This window comes from Dothidotthia symphoricarpi, assembly GCF_010015815.1.
Source record: "Dothidotthia symphoricarpi CBS 119687 unplaced genomic scaffold P153scaffold_17, whole genome shotgun sequence".
NCBI lineage: Eukaryota > Fungi > Ascomycota > Dothideomycetes > Pleosporales > Dothidotthiaceae > Dothidotthia > Dothidotthia symphoricarpi.
In genome coordinates this window covers 262,082-278,940 of record NW_022985024.1, presented here as the reverse complement: position 1 = coordinate 278,940, position 16,859 = coordinate 262,082, and the positions used below count along the sequence as shown (strand labels likewise).

The 16,859-nt window shown below is 44.2% G+C and overlaps 6 protein-coding genes and 2 non-coding genes across 8 annotated transcripts; 6 read left to right on the top strand and 2 right to left on the bottom strand.

Moving 5' to 3' along the window:
- Nucleotides 1-45: 45 nt before the first annotated feature.
- Nucleotides 46-1,820, bottom strand: P153DRAFT_369133 (WD40 repeat-like protein). Its single transcript, XM_033668688.1, has 2 exons — nucleotides 1,279-1,820; nucleotides 46-1,231 (listed from the first exon to the last, which is right to left on the bottom strand). The coding sequence occupies exons 1-2, from the start codon at nucleotides 1,773-1,775 to the stop codon at nucleotides 304-306; spliced, it is 1,425 nt and encodes a 474-aa protein (XP_033520805.1). The 5' UTR covers nucleotides 1,776-1,820; the 3' UTR covers nucleotides 46-303.
- Nucleotides 1,821-2,892: 1,072 nt separating this feature from the next.
- On the top strand, nucleotides 2,893-5,937 carry P153DRAFT_399196 (glycoside hydrolase family 31 protein; the record flags this gene model as incomplete). Its single annotated transcript, XM_033671707.1, has 6 exons — nucleotides 2,893-3,118; nucleotides 3,167-3,489; nucleotides 3,540-3,914; nucleotides 3,961-4,369; nucleotides 4,420-4,835; nucleotides 4,883-5,937. The coding sequence occupies 6 exons, from the start codon at nucleotides 2,893-2,895 to the stop codon at nucleotides 5,906-5,908; spliced, it is 2,775 nt and encodes a 924-aa protein (XP_033520804.1). The 3' UTR covers nucleotides 5,909-5,937.
- Nucleotides 5,938-6,364: 427 nt separating this feature from the next.
- On the top strand, nucleotides 6,365-6,461 carry P153DRAFT_t96. The gene has a single exon. It is a non-coding gene; the product is annotated as a tRNA-Thr (tRNA).
- On the bottom strand, nucleotides 6,445-7,590 carry P153DRAFT_407550 (4-carboxymuconolactone decarboxylase-like protein; the record flags this gene model as incomplete). The annotated part of the gene is made up of 2 exons (XM_033672044.1): nucleotides 6,445-7,216; nucleotides 7,442-7,590. The coding sequence occupies 2 exons, from the start codon at nucleotides 7,588-7,590 to the stop codon at nucleotides 6,784-6,786; spliced, it is 582 nt and encodes a 193-aa protein (XP_033520803.1). The 3' UTR covers nucleotides 6,445-6,783.
- On the top strand, nucleotides 6,471-6,551 carry P153DRAFT_t97. Its single transcript has one exon. It is a non-coding gene; the product is annotated as a tRNA-Ser (tRNA).
- Nucleotides 7,591-7,787: 197 nt separating the features above from the next.
- Nucleotides 7,788-8,891, top strand: P153DRAFT_378000 (uncharacterized protein; the record flags this gene model as incomplete). Its single annotated transcript, XM_033669771.1, has 1 exon — nucleotides 7,788-8,891. The coding sequence occupies one exon, from the start codon at nucleotides 7,788-7,790 to the stop codon at nucleotides 8,889-8,891; it is 1,104 nt and encodes a 367-aa protein (XP_033520802.1).
- A 146-nt stretch (nucleotides 8,892-9,037) lies between these two features.
- On the top strand, nucleotides 9,038-10,051 carry P153DRAFT_369130 (uncharacterized protein). The gene has a single exon (XM_033668687.1). It carries the CDS (start codon nucleotides 9,327-9,329, stop codon nucleotides 9,876-9,878), a length of 552 nt encoding a protein of 183 aa, XP_033520801.1. The 5' UTR covers nucleotides 9,038-9,326; the 3' UTR covers nucleotides 9,879-10,051.
- Nucleotides 10,052-10,819: 768 nt separating this feature from the next.
- Nucleotides 10,820-11,158, top strand: P153DRAFT_258855 (uncharacterized protein; the record flags this gene model as incomplete). Its single annotated transcript, XM_033662809.1, has 1 exon — nucleotides 10,820-11,158. A coding segment is annotated over one exon (339 nt), but the record flags the coding sequence as incomplete, so codon positions are not given.
- Between the last annotated feature and the right edge of the window lie 5,701 nt (nucleotides 11,159-16,859).

The following is a 16,859-nucleotide window of genomic DNA, read 5'->3' as shown; positions in this document are numbered from 1 at the left end:
CCAGCACCAGCAGCATGCCAAGGTGAGTGTTGTGTGTCGCAAAAGACAGAAAGGTGCGCCTTGTCCAGACAATAATTTCAACCTATGGTACAAGTGGACGCCTTGCGCGCCTCATGTTCACTCTCTATATGCACGAATATCGCCAGAGTCGCCCTTTTGCCCATCAGGCACGTGCCAGTCCAAGGCCAATTCGCAATCTCTTTCCAATCGACTGCACTACTCTGGGCTTGTCATTACTCTACCCAAGACAGTCTCTCTGCTGCCTTTGATCCTCTATCGTCCGAATGCTCGACCTCCTCTACCTCAAGACGCGCTCAAGACGCTCAGTCCACCCTCTGGGGTCAGTGCCACCAAACTCTCAGCATCCTTGCCCCACGCCACATCCCTTGCCGCAACCGCTTTCCTTACAGGCTCGGACCAGCTCTTGGACGCTTTGACGTATTGCTGCACGCTCACACCACCCGAACCGGCCGCAGCCAAGAACTGGCCTGTGTAGTCCCATCTGATCTTCTCTACTGGGCTTCCAGTTTCCAGCACCTTGGTGACTGCCTGCTTCCTGATGTCCCACACCGACACGCTGCTTGATCCTTTCTGGGCAACCGCGAACCATGTGCCATTCTCGGAGAAAGAGATGGCGGCCACGGGGCCAGCGGTATCGAGTTCAACCATGGAGGCGCCCGTCTTGACGTCGAAGATGCGGATCTTGCCGTCGGAACTGCCAACGAAGATGAGCAGGCCGTCGACATGGAAGGAACAGCATGTGATGTCGGCTTCAGTGTAGATCTGAAAGACGGTCTTGAATGTTGAGAGGTCGTAGAAGGCGACGCGCTTGTCGCTGCCTGCAGAAGCCAGAATGGCTCCGCTGGGGTGCACGGAGACGTCTGTGACTGCGCCAGCGTGCGAACCCATGTGCGCGATTTCGTTGCCGTCCTCAAACACCTTGACTGAGCCGGAAGAGGTGGCCGCGACTGCGCGCGATCCCCACCATGTTGTTGCTGTGACTGCGCTGCCGCACTTGAGCGTTTGCACAACTTGCTGCTGTGATGTCGAGTACACGCCTGCCACGCCGTCTGATCCGCCAAAGAGGGCCAGGTCGCCAGACTCGTCGAGGGAGATTGCGCTGCTGCCGGGGTAGAGTGGCTCGCTCGAGGCGGTGACGTCGAATGTCGAGATGTCTTCGCCGGTAGCCCAGCCTTCGGGGACGGGCCGCTTTCGACGCGTCGCGAAGAGTCTACCACATGTTAGCGATTATCCATTAAGAACGTAAGATATGCCTACTGTTGCTGTGTTTCGTCTACCTTGGCTACGAGCTCCTCGGACAGGCCCTGGCCGTCGACGTCCATCGCATCGCCATTGCCTGCCGCGGCTCCGCTGATGGTGACGTTCGATAGCGCCTCGCGTGCCTCATCTCTTTCGCGCGTCAATCGCGCAACGACGCGTGTTGCAGCGTCGTTCTGGTACAGGGCGGTGCTGAGCTCCTGTCTCGTCTGCGCCAGCTGCTGCTTGAGCGTGTGTGTCTCGAGCACAATCGTGTCCCACTCGTTCTGGAAGGCGCTCAGCAGCGCAGGAATCGAAGTCAGATTCGGCGCCCGCGGCGTCACGACCTGCGGCGACTTGAGCTCGATGAGGTCTTCGACTGCGAGGTCCTCGCCCGTGACCGGGTCCGTGTGGTGTTCGGCGATGTGAGCCTCGATCAGCCGCTTTTCGAAGACATTGCCACTCTTGCGCGACGCGACGGGTTCGCGTGGAGCTTCTCCGGATATCGCGCAGAGCATCGTGGTGGTGGTAAAGGTATTGTTGAGTGTTGCTGGGGTCTAATGTTGCGAGCTTCGCGACTGGAATTTCTCAGAGGGAAGTCGCGCTAAGACCAGGTAGCAGCACGTCCCGTGTTCCAGCTCTCACCTCTTTTCCCATCTTGAGCCTTTTCATCATTTGAGCAAATACAATATCTGCTTATTCTTCTTTGCCACCCGCATACACTCTATACACAGTCTGTATGCAACTCTGCTGAACGGTTGATCGCTATCAGCTTTTACCCATATCTGTTCTCGCCCTGTCCATGTGCAAACTGTTATTGTCTTTGAACTTTTCTAGGAAATTTGATCAGATGGCGAACGGTGTTGATACAAATCAATGGTAATTAACGCTGATAAAAAGTTTTACCATGTATGAACGTTATGCGAGCCTTGGACGTTGTCTAAAACCCCAGAGTGACCTAACTGTTCTCAACAAAGTGCAATCCCAGGAGCTATCATTCACAAATGACATATCATCCAGTTTACCGACATATTCATTGTATTAGCAGCAGTACCCGACCATCACTCAATACATTCCAGCTTCTACATTCATCAACCGACGGTTCCCATCAGACGCGCTCTTGTATTCTTGGTACTGCAATACAAGCGACATACATCTGTTCGGGCCGACGAGCGACCAATGAACAGCAATGATCCTTCACGGGCCGTCATGCAACCAATGAATGTCTCTAATATGCGCCTTCTACGTACCTCGTCTTCCCCAGGTTTTACTTGTCTTGTGTATGCTTAAATTTCAAGTGCATCGTATCCTGGCCATTCACATACCCTCTTTTGCAGCTCCCCACACGTGAACCCCGCAATGTTACTTGTTATGTCTAAGCATTGATCGTACTTCCATCTTGGCGATGGGCTGATGACAGCAATTGCGGGCAGGTCAGGTATTGGAACTTGATGTGGAGTCTCCGTGGTCATCCCAGTGGTAAATTTGAGCTTTTACAAGCCGCTTTGCTGGATGTTGGATTACTATTAGTCTCACTATCAGGATGGGCCAAGGAGTCTACGAAGTATAAGAAGATTCAACTCCCGCCCAAGTCAATCCGTGCCAGGTCATTGAACTGGAACACAAACATCCACAATGCTCACCAAAGGACTCATCATCCTTGGATCAGCCCTTCCTGTCTTTGCAGATTCGTTAGCTGTGCGTCAGAGTTCATCTCTTGAGGCATGCCCTGGTTACACTGCCAGCAATGTTCAAGACGATGGTGCTAGGGTCACAGCAGATCTTGCACTTGCTGGAACAGCTTGCAACGTGTATGGGCAAGATTTGACAGATCTGAGGCTGGAAGTCGAGTATCAGACTGGTAAATAACAACGCATATGTTGATATACACCGCTGACGCTCAAATTAGAAAACCGACTCCACGTCAAGATTTTCGATGCTGCCGAACAAGTCTACCAGATCCAGGAATCGATCTGGCCAAGGCCTAATAGCGATGATAATGTTGATCCAGAGAATTCTGCTCTGAGTTTCTCTTGGACTGCAAGCCCGTTCTCGTTTGCCATCACTCGTAGAGAAACAAACGAGACGCTCTTTGACACCTCGGCTGCCAGCCTTGTGTTCGAATCCCAGTACCTTCGCCTTAGGACCAGTCTACCTGATTCAGCCCATCTCTACGGTCTCGGAGAGCATACGGATCCGTTCCAATTGAACACCACCAATTATACCAGGACAGTGAGTATGATGTCTTTGAACTCAACACGCAAGCGACTGACATTGAGTAGCTTTGGAATCGAGATGCCTACGGAACACCAGGCGGAAGCACTTTGTATGGTTCTCATCCCGTCTACTTCGACCACCGAGGCGAGAACGGTACCCATGCTGTCTTTTTGGCTAGCTCTCAGGGCATGGACATCAAAATCGACGATTCAAATGGCACTTATCTCGAGTACAATACGCTTGGTGGCATCGTTGATTTGTACTTTTTTGCTGGTTCCTCTCCGAAGGAAGTCAGTGTTCAGTACTCTGAGCTTTCTGGTCTCCCCGCTATGATGCCTTACTGGGGATTCGGATTTCATCAATGTCGGTATGGCTACCGCGATGTTTGGGACGTTGCCGAGACAGTCGCCAACTACTCTTTGGCCGATATTGCGCTCGAGGTAATTCTGTAAATCCCGATTGTGAAATCTTGGTTGACCTGTCTAGACAATGTGGACCGATATCGACTATATGGAGCTTCGCAGACTTTTCACCTTGGACCCGGAACGCTACCCGCTTGAAATGGTGCGAGAACTCGTTGACTACTTGCACCAGCATCAGCAGCACTACATTGTTATGGTAAATTCCGCAGTCTGGCGTGGCAACGGTAGCGCATACAATGCAGGCCTCGAGCTCGACGTTTTCCAGAAGAGAAGCAACGGTTCTATCTTCGAGGGAGCTGTTTGGCCCGGGCCAACAGTTTTCCCGGACTGGTCGAATCCCAGTTCACAGCAGTACTGGGATGAACAATTCGAATCTTTCTTTGATCCTGCAGCAGGCGTTGATATCGATGGACTCTGGAACGACATGAACGAGCCAGCCAACTTCTGCCCTTACCCTTGCGTGAATCCTGAAGGTAAGATCAGATTGAAATTCGACATGCAGCATGATCTAACAATCACCTAGCTTACTCGGACGAATCTAAGAACCCCCCCGAGCCACCAGCGGTCCGTGAAAACGCCGGTGGTCGCACCATCCCAGGGTTCCCAGCCAGCTTCCAACCTCAATCATCTTCAGCAAAGCGCTCAATAAACTCTCAGTATGCTCCAAGCACTAAGCGATCTGTCTCTGCGCGCCAATCCAACGGAACTGCCAAATTTCTCGGCCTACCAGGTCGTGATTTGATCAACCCCGGGTACCAGATTGACAACGCTGCCGGAAGCATCAGCAACCACACTTTGGACACTGATATTCTGAACTACGATGGCACATACCACTATGACACCCATAACTTCTGGGGCTCGCAGATGTCTATTGCCTCTCGAGAATCCATGCTGAAGCGACGCCCTGAGAGCCGCCCACTGCTAATCACGCGATCCACCGTATGTCATCTCTCCAGCTTCAGTTGATAGTGCTAATATGTCCGCAGTTTGTCGGCCTTGGAAAGTATGTAGGTAAATGGCTCGGCGATAACGTCAGTCTATGGGAGCAGTACCGCTTCAGCATTGCTGGCGTCTTGAACTTCGCCTCCATCTATCAGATACCTATGGTAGGAACCGATATTTGCGGTTTTGCCGGCAACACGACCGAAACCCTCTGTGCGCGATGGGCCGCTTTGGGAGCATTCTATCCATTCATGCGCAACCACAACGGCGATACCTCCATTTCTCAGGAATTCTACCGCTGGCCGCTGACCATCGCGGCGGCGCGCAAAACCATTGCTGTCCGCTACCGTCTACTGGATTATCTATACACTTCCTTCCACCGCCAGACCGAGACCGGTCTCCCTGTGCTCAACCCTCTATTTTTCCACTACCCCGAGGACGCAAACACCTTTGCCATCGAGCACCAATTCTTCTACGGCGACGACATCCTCGTCTCGCCCGTTCTCGAGGAGAACAGCACAAGCGTGAGCATCTACCTGCCCAACGCCGTCTTCTACGACTACTGGACGCTCCAGCGCATCCAAGGAAACGGCTCCTACGTCAACCTCACAAACATCGGCTTCGACTCTATTCCCCTGCACATCCGCGGCGGCGCTATCCTGCCCCTGCGCGCCGAATCCGCGAACACCACCACGGAGCTGCGTAAGCAAGACTTCGTCCTTTGGATCGCGCCCAATGCGACTAACCAGGCCTCCGGCACTCTGTACCTCGACGACGGCGACAGTATTGAGCAGGCTGCTACCAGCAATATTGTCTTTACGTACGATAACGGTGCTTTTAGCATGACGGGTGATTTTGGCTACGATGCTGGTGTGAGCATCAAGAATATCACTGTCCTTGGGACTGGGCAGAGTGTACAGGGTCCTGTGGCGCTGACAGGTGCGTACAGTCATAGGTTCAATGCTACAGGGACTGGTTCGTCGCTTCGGGAGTTCACTGGTGCGGCGAGTAAGGTAGGTGTAGGTGCACTGATGGGTGCTGTTGCGGGCGCGGCTATGTTGGTGTTGTAGACGTGAGAAATCAAAGAAGGATTAGTTTGAATGGGATATTTCAAAACGATAGAAGTGATGATTTAACGAATTACATGGATATGAAACAGTCTATTAATGTTTACAGCCTGAGTTGATCCACTCTTTTGTTCCATAGTGCGGGATGAACTTCTGCTAGAAGTCTTTCAATGCTGTGAGAAACCCATGTCTATTTGATTTACTACAAGAGAGCAAGAAGATCACATTCGAATTTTGTCTGGAAACGTTGATGTTCACAACCCAAAGTGGGTCACCGAACCACACCCCCGAAGCTGAAAATTTCACCCCCTCCCTCTCCACTCCACTCCACTCAACATACTCCACACCACCATCACATTCAAACCTCACCCCTTCCCGTCTCAACTACTCCATTCCCACCACAAAACCACAATATGTACCCCCAAATTTCACAATCACTCATCAATCAACCAATCAACGGCCGCCTTGGCTTAGTGGTAAAGCGTATCACTAGTACGCCTTGGGCAATCAAGGCCTCGAAATGATAAGATCGCTAGTTCGATTCTGGCAGGTGGCTCAATTTGCGGGCGTGGTGGCGGAGTGGTTATCGCGCAAGACTAGAAATCTTGTTCCTTCGGGAGCGCAGGTTCGAATCCTGCCTACGTCGCAATTCTTTTTTTCGCTGTGTGGAATGAGTGAGTGAGTGGGTGAGGAATGAACGGACGGGGGGATGTTTTGGGTTTTGGTCTGCAGTGTGGGGGGTCGGTATGTGAAGCGATGATGAAGGTTTGTTTTTGAATGAGGTGGTAGGCGGCAGCATTGGATACATGAAATGGGTACTATTGGATGTTGATTTGACTGCGAAGAGGTATGTACTGGTGTCGTCTTCTTCAAGCCCCTTACAACGTCCACTCCTTTGCGGGACCCTCCTGCTTGTTGCATTCTCCAACATCGAGTGCTACAAGGAGGCGACTCACGCAGTTGTATGCCGCCACCGTCGCCGTGATCTCCACCACCTCTTTGTCGCTAAAATGCTTCTTCAATTTCTCAAAAACATCATCTGGAACCTGGACATCGAGTGTCATGGCGTCTGTGTAGGCCATCACAGCTGCGTGTTTTTCGTCTTGTATGCTGTTTTTGACCTGGCGAGGCGGGGATTGTAATACGGCGTCGACATGCTCTGGGGAGATTTCTGGCGCGTCGCGCAAGATGGGCGAATGGGATTCCCATTCGTACCATGCTTTGTTTAGTACGGCGACGCGGCATATGGCTGTTTCGCGGACGGAGGCCGAGAGACTGGTCGCAGTACGGATTGCGCCGAGGAAAGAGTTCCTGGAATGTCAGTACTTGAAATATGAGGTGATGTCGACAGGTGGGATAGGAATAGAAGGTCGGAAATTAGTATCATCCGACTTAGTGTCGTTGGGCTTGTAGAGCGTAGTAGTCTTGATGACCGTTCTGGCCGTACCAAACATATGAACATAAGGCTGAATCAGGAAAGAAGACACCAGACAGAAGACGACATGACGAGAAACGGGCGTGGCAATATGCACTCACCAGCCATCCGCTACAGGCGGAGCATGGAGGAGCGTTCGGTCTAACGCTATCAGACCTTTGTCACCTCGGCGTTGCAAGATTCGCCCAACAACGGCCTTGTCGGCTTCATTTTCGAACTCGGGAGGATCTGAGACATATGGAAGACGCATGTTGACTGTGGAAGCTGAAATGATGATAGAGTGTTGGAGTCGACGCTCAGGATGACTCGTCAGCATGGTGTCGGAATGATTCCGAGATCGAAGACCCCACTCGAGCACTCGCTTAGCAAACAAACGCGGAAGGTTCGACTCTCTTTCTCTGGTCTGCGCCCATCACTGACAAAATTAAAGATATGGCACCACCAAGAATGAGATGGCAGGGGCGCAAGAAGCCAGAAGCGAAGGCATCGAAAGATAAACAACTAAAAGCCAGTGAGCGGCAAGCGAAGGCTGAAGGGGATATCACGGCATCTTCGTTACCTCACGAACTGCAGCAGCTCCTGCTGAATATCTTCAAAGATTCATTCACTGAAAGACTACAATCGGATTTTACCCCGCTACTACAGGAGTTGAAAGGCCACTTGTTCAATCGCGACTTCGCAACCGCCTTCGGCAGGAATGAGTACCTGGATATGTATGCGGCGAGGTGGAGTCCCAGCCGAGCGTTAGGATACTTGGATGTTTTGTGGGATTTGAAAGAACATTTTCACATCGACCAGCACACTGCCACCGAGGGTCAAGAGCAAACAGAAACAGAAAGTAAAAACTGGAAGGTCGTTTGTCTTGGTGGTGGAGCCGGCGCCGAGATTGTGGCTTTGGGCGGACTTAAAAAGTTGCTATCAACAGCAGACAAGGGACAGCCTGGTGCGAAACAGAGAACGACGGAAGTTATCGCTATCGATATTGCGGATTGGACTTCAGTCGTCGATAACCTCGCCGACCACGTCACAACACCGCCTCCACTCTCCAAATACGCATCTGCCGCCGCTCAAGCTGCCAATGTCGCATTGATCGATCCATCTACTTTCAAAGTCTCACCCCATCAACTGGACGTTCTCAACACCAACTCTAGTGCGCTTGCACCGCTCCTCGTAGACGCCACACTCGTAACGCTGATGTTCACACTCAACGAACTTTACTCTACCTCTCTATCCCTGACTCAAGGATTTTTGCTAAGCCTGACGACCGCTTTGCCCGCTGGTGCTATGTTGTTGGTGGTTGATAGTCCCGGTAGCTACTCTACCATCAGCTTGAACGGTGCGGAGAAGAAGTATCCCATGCATTGGTTGTTGGATCACACACTGCTAAAGGAGGCTGAAGGCCGTAAGAAAGAGGACGACAATGGTGAAGCAGCAAAGTGGGAGAAGGTGCACGAAGACGAGAGTCGGTGGTTCAGACTGGATCCGACGCTCAAATATCCGATCGAACTCGAGAATATGCGCATGCAGCTACACCTATATCGGCGACTCTAGCACGGCAATATGTCCTAGAAAGTTTGTAGTGGTCGCTCATTCTCAAAGTTTCTTCTCGATCTTCAGCTCACGATGGCAAATGAGCAGTGCGGAGATTTGATCCCAGAAAGTTTCACCGTTTGGCTTACCATCCTGTTATACACAATCAAGCATTACCATGGCTTGCTGGAACCACAATTTAGATACCCAATCCGATCGAATTTACGGGTGAACAACGACTAGGCAGCCACCGACGTGGAGTATCAGTCAAGACTACTTTCACCTAATTGTTCGATGACAACCAACGACCGGTGCGAACAAGTACATCCCACGTTCCTGTACCTTCTGGTCTGTTTCACCACCAGGTCAAGCGAACAACTCGAGACCCAACCGTGGATACTCAAATCACTGATTCGACACCCAACCCCACGACACTCAGTGTCTGCACTGACAACAATGGAGACGCCCACCTGTTCAACGCCACCTCCTTCGTCGCCACGTAGCCCAGAAAAGTCACCGCTGTTTACCAAGCCACCGCCAGGTGCTCCACAGCGGAATACGAAGTCTTCTGTCAACCCTACAACAGTGATCCTTTTTACTCCACCAGAAACGCCACCCAAGTTTCTCGTGTCAGACCCAGTCATTGACAACTCTGCGTGGGACAGCAACGATCCATCAACCTGGCCAATGGTGTATCTCCCCTACCAAAACTTCGCCGCTAGTAGTTCGAGTACACCTACACACGTCGATGAGATGCTGGTTAACGTGCATTACAAAGGCGAAGGAGCGAGGAAATTGCGTTCGCTATTGTGGAAGGCGATTGACGAATGCGATATTGAGGAGGACAAGCAGCGAACTGAGCGTTTGGCGTTCCTGTACTGGCCATTCAACGTCACTACAGACGGCTGGTGGAAGGAGATGAGTGGGATGACAATGCAGGAAATGGACGTGTGGCGAGCGTTAACAAACGAGATGAAAGTCCAAGCAGAAGGTGCAGACAGCCAGTGAGCTTGGTCGATGTCGAGATGTCCAGCTTCCTACTGGGCTGTGAGTTGCAATTCCAAGTTAGTTCATGTCCGAAAAAGGACATTGGTGACTGGCAAATCGTATGGAAATGCTTATTCCTTGACCGCTCTTCTCCGACCGAGGCATGTTGGGCTTTTACGGATACCACAAACTGCCACAATCCGTCTTGTGCGTGATGAATGACCAGCTGAAGAGCAGATCGCAAGTTCCTTCTTTAGTTAAACATCATCTCGTCATCCAACGACATTGCGACACCCTACACCGCCCATCAACCGTAACACCATCCAGGAACCATATCCCTCTGATTGGCGAGCAATACGGTTTTCACAAAATGTAGCTGCGGCACACGCAAGAAGGTGGCGCAGGACTACCCTCGCGTAAGGCCGAAAGTACTTCTACGCGGTATGATTGGTCGCGACTAAACGCTGCCTAAGCTGCCTACTTTAGTCACCAGCCAATTCCTGTACAACATCAACGGCGAACAACCACGCTAAGAAATTCGGTAACCCACATGAGGGGTATGAGGCGATGAAAGACGGGAAGTGGTGTTCTGGAAGGGAGGTGCTGGTTTTTAGGCAGAAGAATGCCCCTCGGGTTCGTCTTTTGTGCAGGCATACCTATCCTTCTCTTTTCATCGCTAGACTTGATTACGCTCGCTTTTGTGCATTTCTTTCGTTCTCTTCTACACTCGTTACTCGTTTCTTGATCTCAATCGACCGTCGTTATTTTCTTGTCGAAACGTCATTATACTATTTGCAGAAATTTAATTCAGTACTAAGCTACTCGCCACACCTTTACACTTCACTATGTCACCAATATCGATTTCATCACACGCGACATCGTTCGCAACCTCAGTCATTCGATCAACATCACCACTTGCGACCACATCATCCTCAATCACAACACTGTCATCTCAAACGTCTATACCCGAAGCACCACCGGCCTCTTCACCGTGGCACTCAAATGGCCAGAGCTGGAGTCCATTGGCCATAATCGGCATTGTGGCCGCAGTTGTATTCCTCCTCATGTGCATCCCCATCATCGCTCTCCTCCTTCGGCGTTTTGAGAGTAGACGATGCCGTGAGATGCCGAAACCCACGCACGGGTTCGAAAGTAAAGAGGGCAGTGTCAAAGACAGCGAGAGTTGGAAGAGCATTCTGGTGACCAGAGAGATGCAAAGAGTCAGCTTGAAACTTACGAAGCTGGAGGAAGTGCATTTGCAGGGGAGAGGGTGGACGAAAGCGGAAGTGAGGGGTGGGGAGGGAAGGTGATGAGCAGTCGTGGTTGGAAGGATTGATATAAAGAGGCGTTTCCGGGTTGTGGGAGATGGCTGTTCCTGCAGCGCAGAATCGTGGTGTGCATGACGCATCGACACACGACTTGTAAGTACCCCAACGGTTCGTGAGGAGACCCTTGTGCGTATTCATCGTGGTACGTCCTACTTACATCAAGCAGTCATGGTTGAAACCACTCGAGCGAGCGAAAGGAGTATACGAGAGACGTACTTCCAAGTGATGAGCATAGGCAGTTAGCCTAAAACAAGCGGGTGGGCTGTGATCCTACCGTTCTTTTGGCACTCTGCTCAGGTGTCACTGTTCTGGAGTGTCTCGTCACGATAAGACGAGGTCGATGGCCAGAAAACTATCACGCTTGACGCGAGATAGAAGGAGAGACTTTGTTTGGGTTCCCGCACGGGGAGAACCTACGTAATGTGATTTTATGAGGATCCGAAGGCATGAAGTCATCATGAATGTTGGGGAAAAAGAAGGCCTGGTGCCTGATACGAAACATTGGAAACGAAGGAATATTGTATTGAAATAAATGAATAATGGAAAAAGTCGATTGTTTTTTTAAGTTGTGTGTATGCCAGACAAACGCGATGAGCGCTACAGAATACATCGAGCATGACAGTCGCATAGTCGAGTTTGAACAACAGTACAGGGCACGAACATGCGTAGTCTGTTATAGCGAGGAAGCGAGAGGAACACTGAAGTTTATCTACGGTAGATATTCTTGTGTGTGAGGGATTAGGTACGATTGGCTTGTTTTGTGGAGATGCTTGGATAGTAGGACAGTCGGCTGATAGAACGTTGATGCTGATGTTGATGGCGTGACACGACTGTCACTATCTTGCCTGTCTACAGAAGCGATACACTAAAGTACCAACCTATTCATAACGCCTCTATCTAGAAGCATAGACAGAGAAAAAGCCGATCTGCTCACTCAAACCGCCCCTCCGCCGTCTGACCAACAAGTCAGAACACAACATGGCTGCGCAGTTCAGCCAGTTCCCGCAATGTCGGGATCAAAAGGTCAGAACACAGTTTTTGAGAAGAGGCAGAACTAAGGAAGTTGAAGCGCTGTCGAATCTCGTGTCGAATCCATACGTTTCGTTTCCTTTGTATCGTCAAGTGATTCTGCAATGTCAATGCCATACGCATGAGAAGTCTAGACCGGGTCACGCGCAATATAGATGGGTACTGGGATCAGAGCATAGTACTTGCATTTGCAATGTTCTACCCCCGAACTTTGGTCCGTACTTGACACTGGTGACCTCGATAGAATTGTCGAAACCTTCAGTGTTAGGGGTGAGGAGTTGTGGTATTATGTAAAGATCAGATGTTCTCGATTGTCATCTCATTTCTGCAGTCTATCCTAGGTTCGATGCGCTGGCAAATACGAAATATTATACTTGTTGAGGACAGGGTTGGGGTGTAAGTGACGGTGGAGTTTAAGGCGCGACATTGCTTCCGCAGGGTTGGGTCTTTTGAGTAATTGGATCTTCGGGGTATGCAACTCTAAGGCGTCATAGTACTTCCAGAAATACTAAGGAATGACGTAACTTGCGTAGTAATAATTTAGTAAGTACTGTAAATAAAAGGTGTAAAAGGAGTTACTCTTTATAAAAGAAATAATAAATAAAATTATTTATAAAGTTCTTAAATTTTTATTATTAATCTTTGTAATAAACTAAATATAGAGTAACTTAAAATTAAAGAAATAAAACTTTAGAATTTAATTAATAATAGTTTTATAAATATAGGATATTTACTTCTAATTTCTAAAAGATAGATATTATTATATTATAATATTTATATATTTTAGTATTATATACGTCTTAGTTACTAATTAATATTTATTTAGAAAGAATTAAATTTAATTAAAAGAATTTAACTCTCTACTATAAATAATAATTACTTTTAATATTACTCTAATTTTAGTTACTATTACTACTACTTTTTAGATTAATTAGTTAACTTTATTCTTATTATAAACTATTTAATTCTATAGTATAACTTTATACTTTTTAGATTACTTTAGTAATTCTCTTCTACTAAGTAATTAATATAAAACTTATAAAAGTTAACTTAAAGTAGTTATTATAATATTATAAAGAAACTTAGTTTAGCTTCTATAAATCTATTTTTAGTAAACCTTTATGCTAAGAGTATAAGACTTTTAAAGCTTTAGTATATAGTGCTTAAAAATCTCTAAAGATAATACTTAAAAGATATATTTAATTTTTTAATAAATACTTATCTACTATTAATCTTAATTACTAGTTTTTAGTATTCTTATATCTTTTTAGTATTTAAATATTTATTTTTATATATTTAGTTTAGTTTATAGCTATTAAAATATAGCTACTATATAAGAGCACTATAAATAGGTAATTATAATATAGAATAAATAAGTATATATTAAGAAATTAGATAAATCCTTAGAGTATAAGCCTTAGAAATTTATAAGTACTATATACTAGAGCTTTAAAAGCCTTATACTCTTAGCCTAGAGGTTTACTAAAGGTAGGCTAATAAGAGCTAAGATAGAAATACTTATAATAAAGCCTTTCTTCTTTTTATAGTTTATTCTAAACTACTAGAATTTTAAAAGTAAATAAATAGATATTTAATTTATATAATTACTTTAATTAAACTTTATAAAAACCTTTTATAGAAAGAAAATAGTTTAAAAGAAATTTAGTACTAAATTAATAAAGTTTTTCTTAGGCTAGTTCTTAAATCTAGCCTAAAGGCTCTTAATACTAAGCCTATATTCTTATTACTAAGTTTTTATAACTTTAGTAAGTATAGCTTAGTTTATTATAAGTAACTACTAGACTTTTATAAAGAATTCTATTTACTATTATTTCTAAATTATAATTTTTAAAGGTATAGTTATATTATAGACTAGCCTTAGAGTTAAGCTATAATAAGTATTAATAATAGTATTATATTCTCTAAGAAGTAGAGAAGAATTCTATATATATATATATATATATCTAGTTCTACTAAGCTAAGGCTAAGGTATAGGTAAAGCCTAAGCCTATTATATACCTTTTTATATAAGGGGCTAACCCTAAGAGTAGTTACTAGTATAAATTAGATAAATTTGCTAAGGATCTATAGTACTAGTTTTTCTCTACTTATAGTCCTTCTAGTAGCGTACTAAGAGTTTCTAAAGTGTAGGTAGTAGTGTAGGTATTAGTAGTTAGGCCTACTAAGCTCTAAGGCTTTACTTACTAAGGTTCTACTAAGCCTAGCCTATTATATAAGCCCTCTTTTAGTAAAAATTCTTATATTTTAACTCTACTATAATATAACGTGTTAACTTATTACTAACGCCTCTACCTATATCTATACGTATATTTTTAGCTTTAACTTATATATACTTTTACTTTTCTTACTCTTTTTTATTAATATAGTTAATACTTGCGCTAGTGCTATTTCTAGTAGTAAGTAGTCTACTCCTACTACGCTTACGCCTACCTAGTATAAAAGAAAGAAAGCTAAGATAGATACTTAAAAGGCTAATCTTACTAAAGCTAAGGCTAAGCTCTCTACTACTACTTCTATATCTATATCTAACTTATTTAGTAAGGAACCTAGTATAAGTTTTTTATTTAAGTTTTACTTATTCTCTTACCTATTTCCTAATATTATCTAAATAGATACCTACCTTATAGCTTACTAACTACTCTACTTTTATAGTTAATATTCTCTTTATTAGTAAGCTTAACTCTTTTTACTATATTAACTACGTAATATATCTAGCTACCTAGGGTAAAATTTATAAGTTTAATAAGAGTAGGGCTACTTACTATTACTACTCTACTAAGGTAAATTCTACTTATTATACTATAAGTCTACTAGAATTACTTTCTTTTCTTTATTTATAGCTAATATTTCTATAGATCTCTAATAAACTTAAGCCTACTATTATTTATATCTATAAGCTTTTACTACTTATTAAAACAGACCTATAGTTCTCTAAGTTACTTAAGGATATTAATAAGGACTTTATTTAAGATTTAAAAGAGGCCTAGAATAAGGCTTAAGAGCTTACTCCTAGCTAGAAGAGGTACTAGGATAATTATACTTCTAACTTAGTTACTAAGAGTTTACTCTATAGAATTACTAATAAGTTAGGCTTAATATATACTAGTATTTAGAAGTAGAACTAAGGCCTTATAAACTTAATAAGTCTTCCTCTTAGTATCTAAAACCTTATTTTCTACCTATTTTTCTAGCTAATTTATAGGTTTTCTAGGCTTTTGCTATTAATAATTAGACCTACTCTATTACTTAGGCCCTTAAGAAGGTTATTAAATCTTAGGAGTTAAGCTACTTACCTACTAAGTTTAATCCTCTACTACTCTATAGCTATAGTACTAGTATTCTAGCTTTTAGTTCTTTTAGTAGTAGCCTTTAGGCTTCTACTATTAGCTCTTTTAATTATCTTTTTTAGTCTAGATAAGAGGGTTTAGTCTCTGTTATTTTTAACTGTACTATCTTCTAGAAACTTAAGGCTACTAGTAATAGTAAGCCTAATAGGTATATTAATAAGTAGGAGGATAGTTTTTAGGCTATAAATACTAATTAGAAATAGGTTCTACTAGTATTTTCCTAGGTTCTTTAGTATTTATAGGATAGATACCTTAGATATTTACTAGCTTTAGGCTAGTTAGCTTCTTACTATTTCTCTCTTCTCTTTACTACGTATAGGTAGTTAATTTTATCTTTATTAACTTATTTTCTTATAGCTTCTATATCTTTTATTTTTCCTTAGCTGCCTATATTCTTAGCCCTAGTAAGAGTACTTATTAGTGTACTGCCTATAGTTTCTAGTAGTACTGTTATTAAAATTACTACCTTCTCTACTACGCTCTACTATTGCTAGGGCTCTTAGCATTATTATAGTTTATTAGGAGAACTCTTATAGAACTCCTTTAGTAATTTACCTATTTTATTTTATTTATTTTCTAAAAAGGCTAACTAGCTATCTAGTACTTTAGCTTCTTTAAGGTTTTCTATAGGTTCTTATAAAGTTATAGCGTAGTTCTTTTACTTAACTAGGTATTATTTTCTATATTCTTTACTATAGTATTTCTATCTTTTACCTATAATTTCTTTAATTTTTTAGTAGTTTTCTAGTTCTCTATTAATATTTTCTAATATACTTTTAGGTTAGTAATTATTAGTGTCTTATTCTACTAAGAGGTTTCTAGAGTATAGCTGTAGCCTATCTATATAAAATACTAGGTAAATACTAAAAAAAGTGTTTAATCTTATAGTATAAGGAAAGATTACTTTCTCTACTTAGAACTTTACATTTTTCTAGTCTAGTTTCTTACTTAGCCTACTATTAGAGAAGTGTTTACTATACTATAGCTATACTTAGTTTTTCTCTTATAGTTATAGTACTTTTTATTAATAGTAGTTAGCCTAGATTTCTTAGAGTTATTAGGCTTCTACTATCCTTATTTATACGTAATCTAGTGTTTTTATAAATTTTATAGTAAGTACTCTAGCTAACTTCTCTAGATTATTAGGTTTCTAATATTATTACTAGATTACCTATTCTATATCTTTCTATACTATATCTACATTATATCTATATTATAGAAAGAATAGGCTAATACTAGTAGATACTATATTCCTTCCTTTAATAGTAATTTAAGCA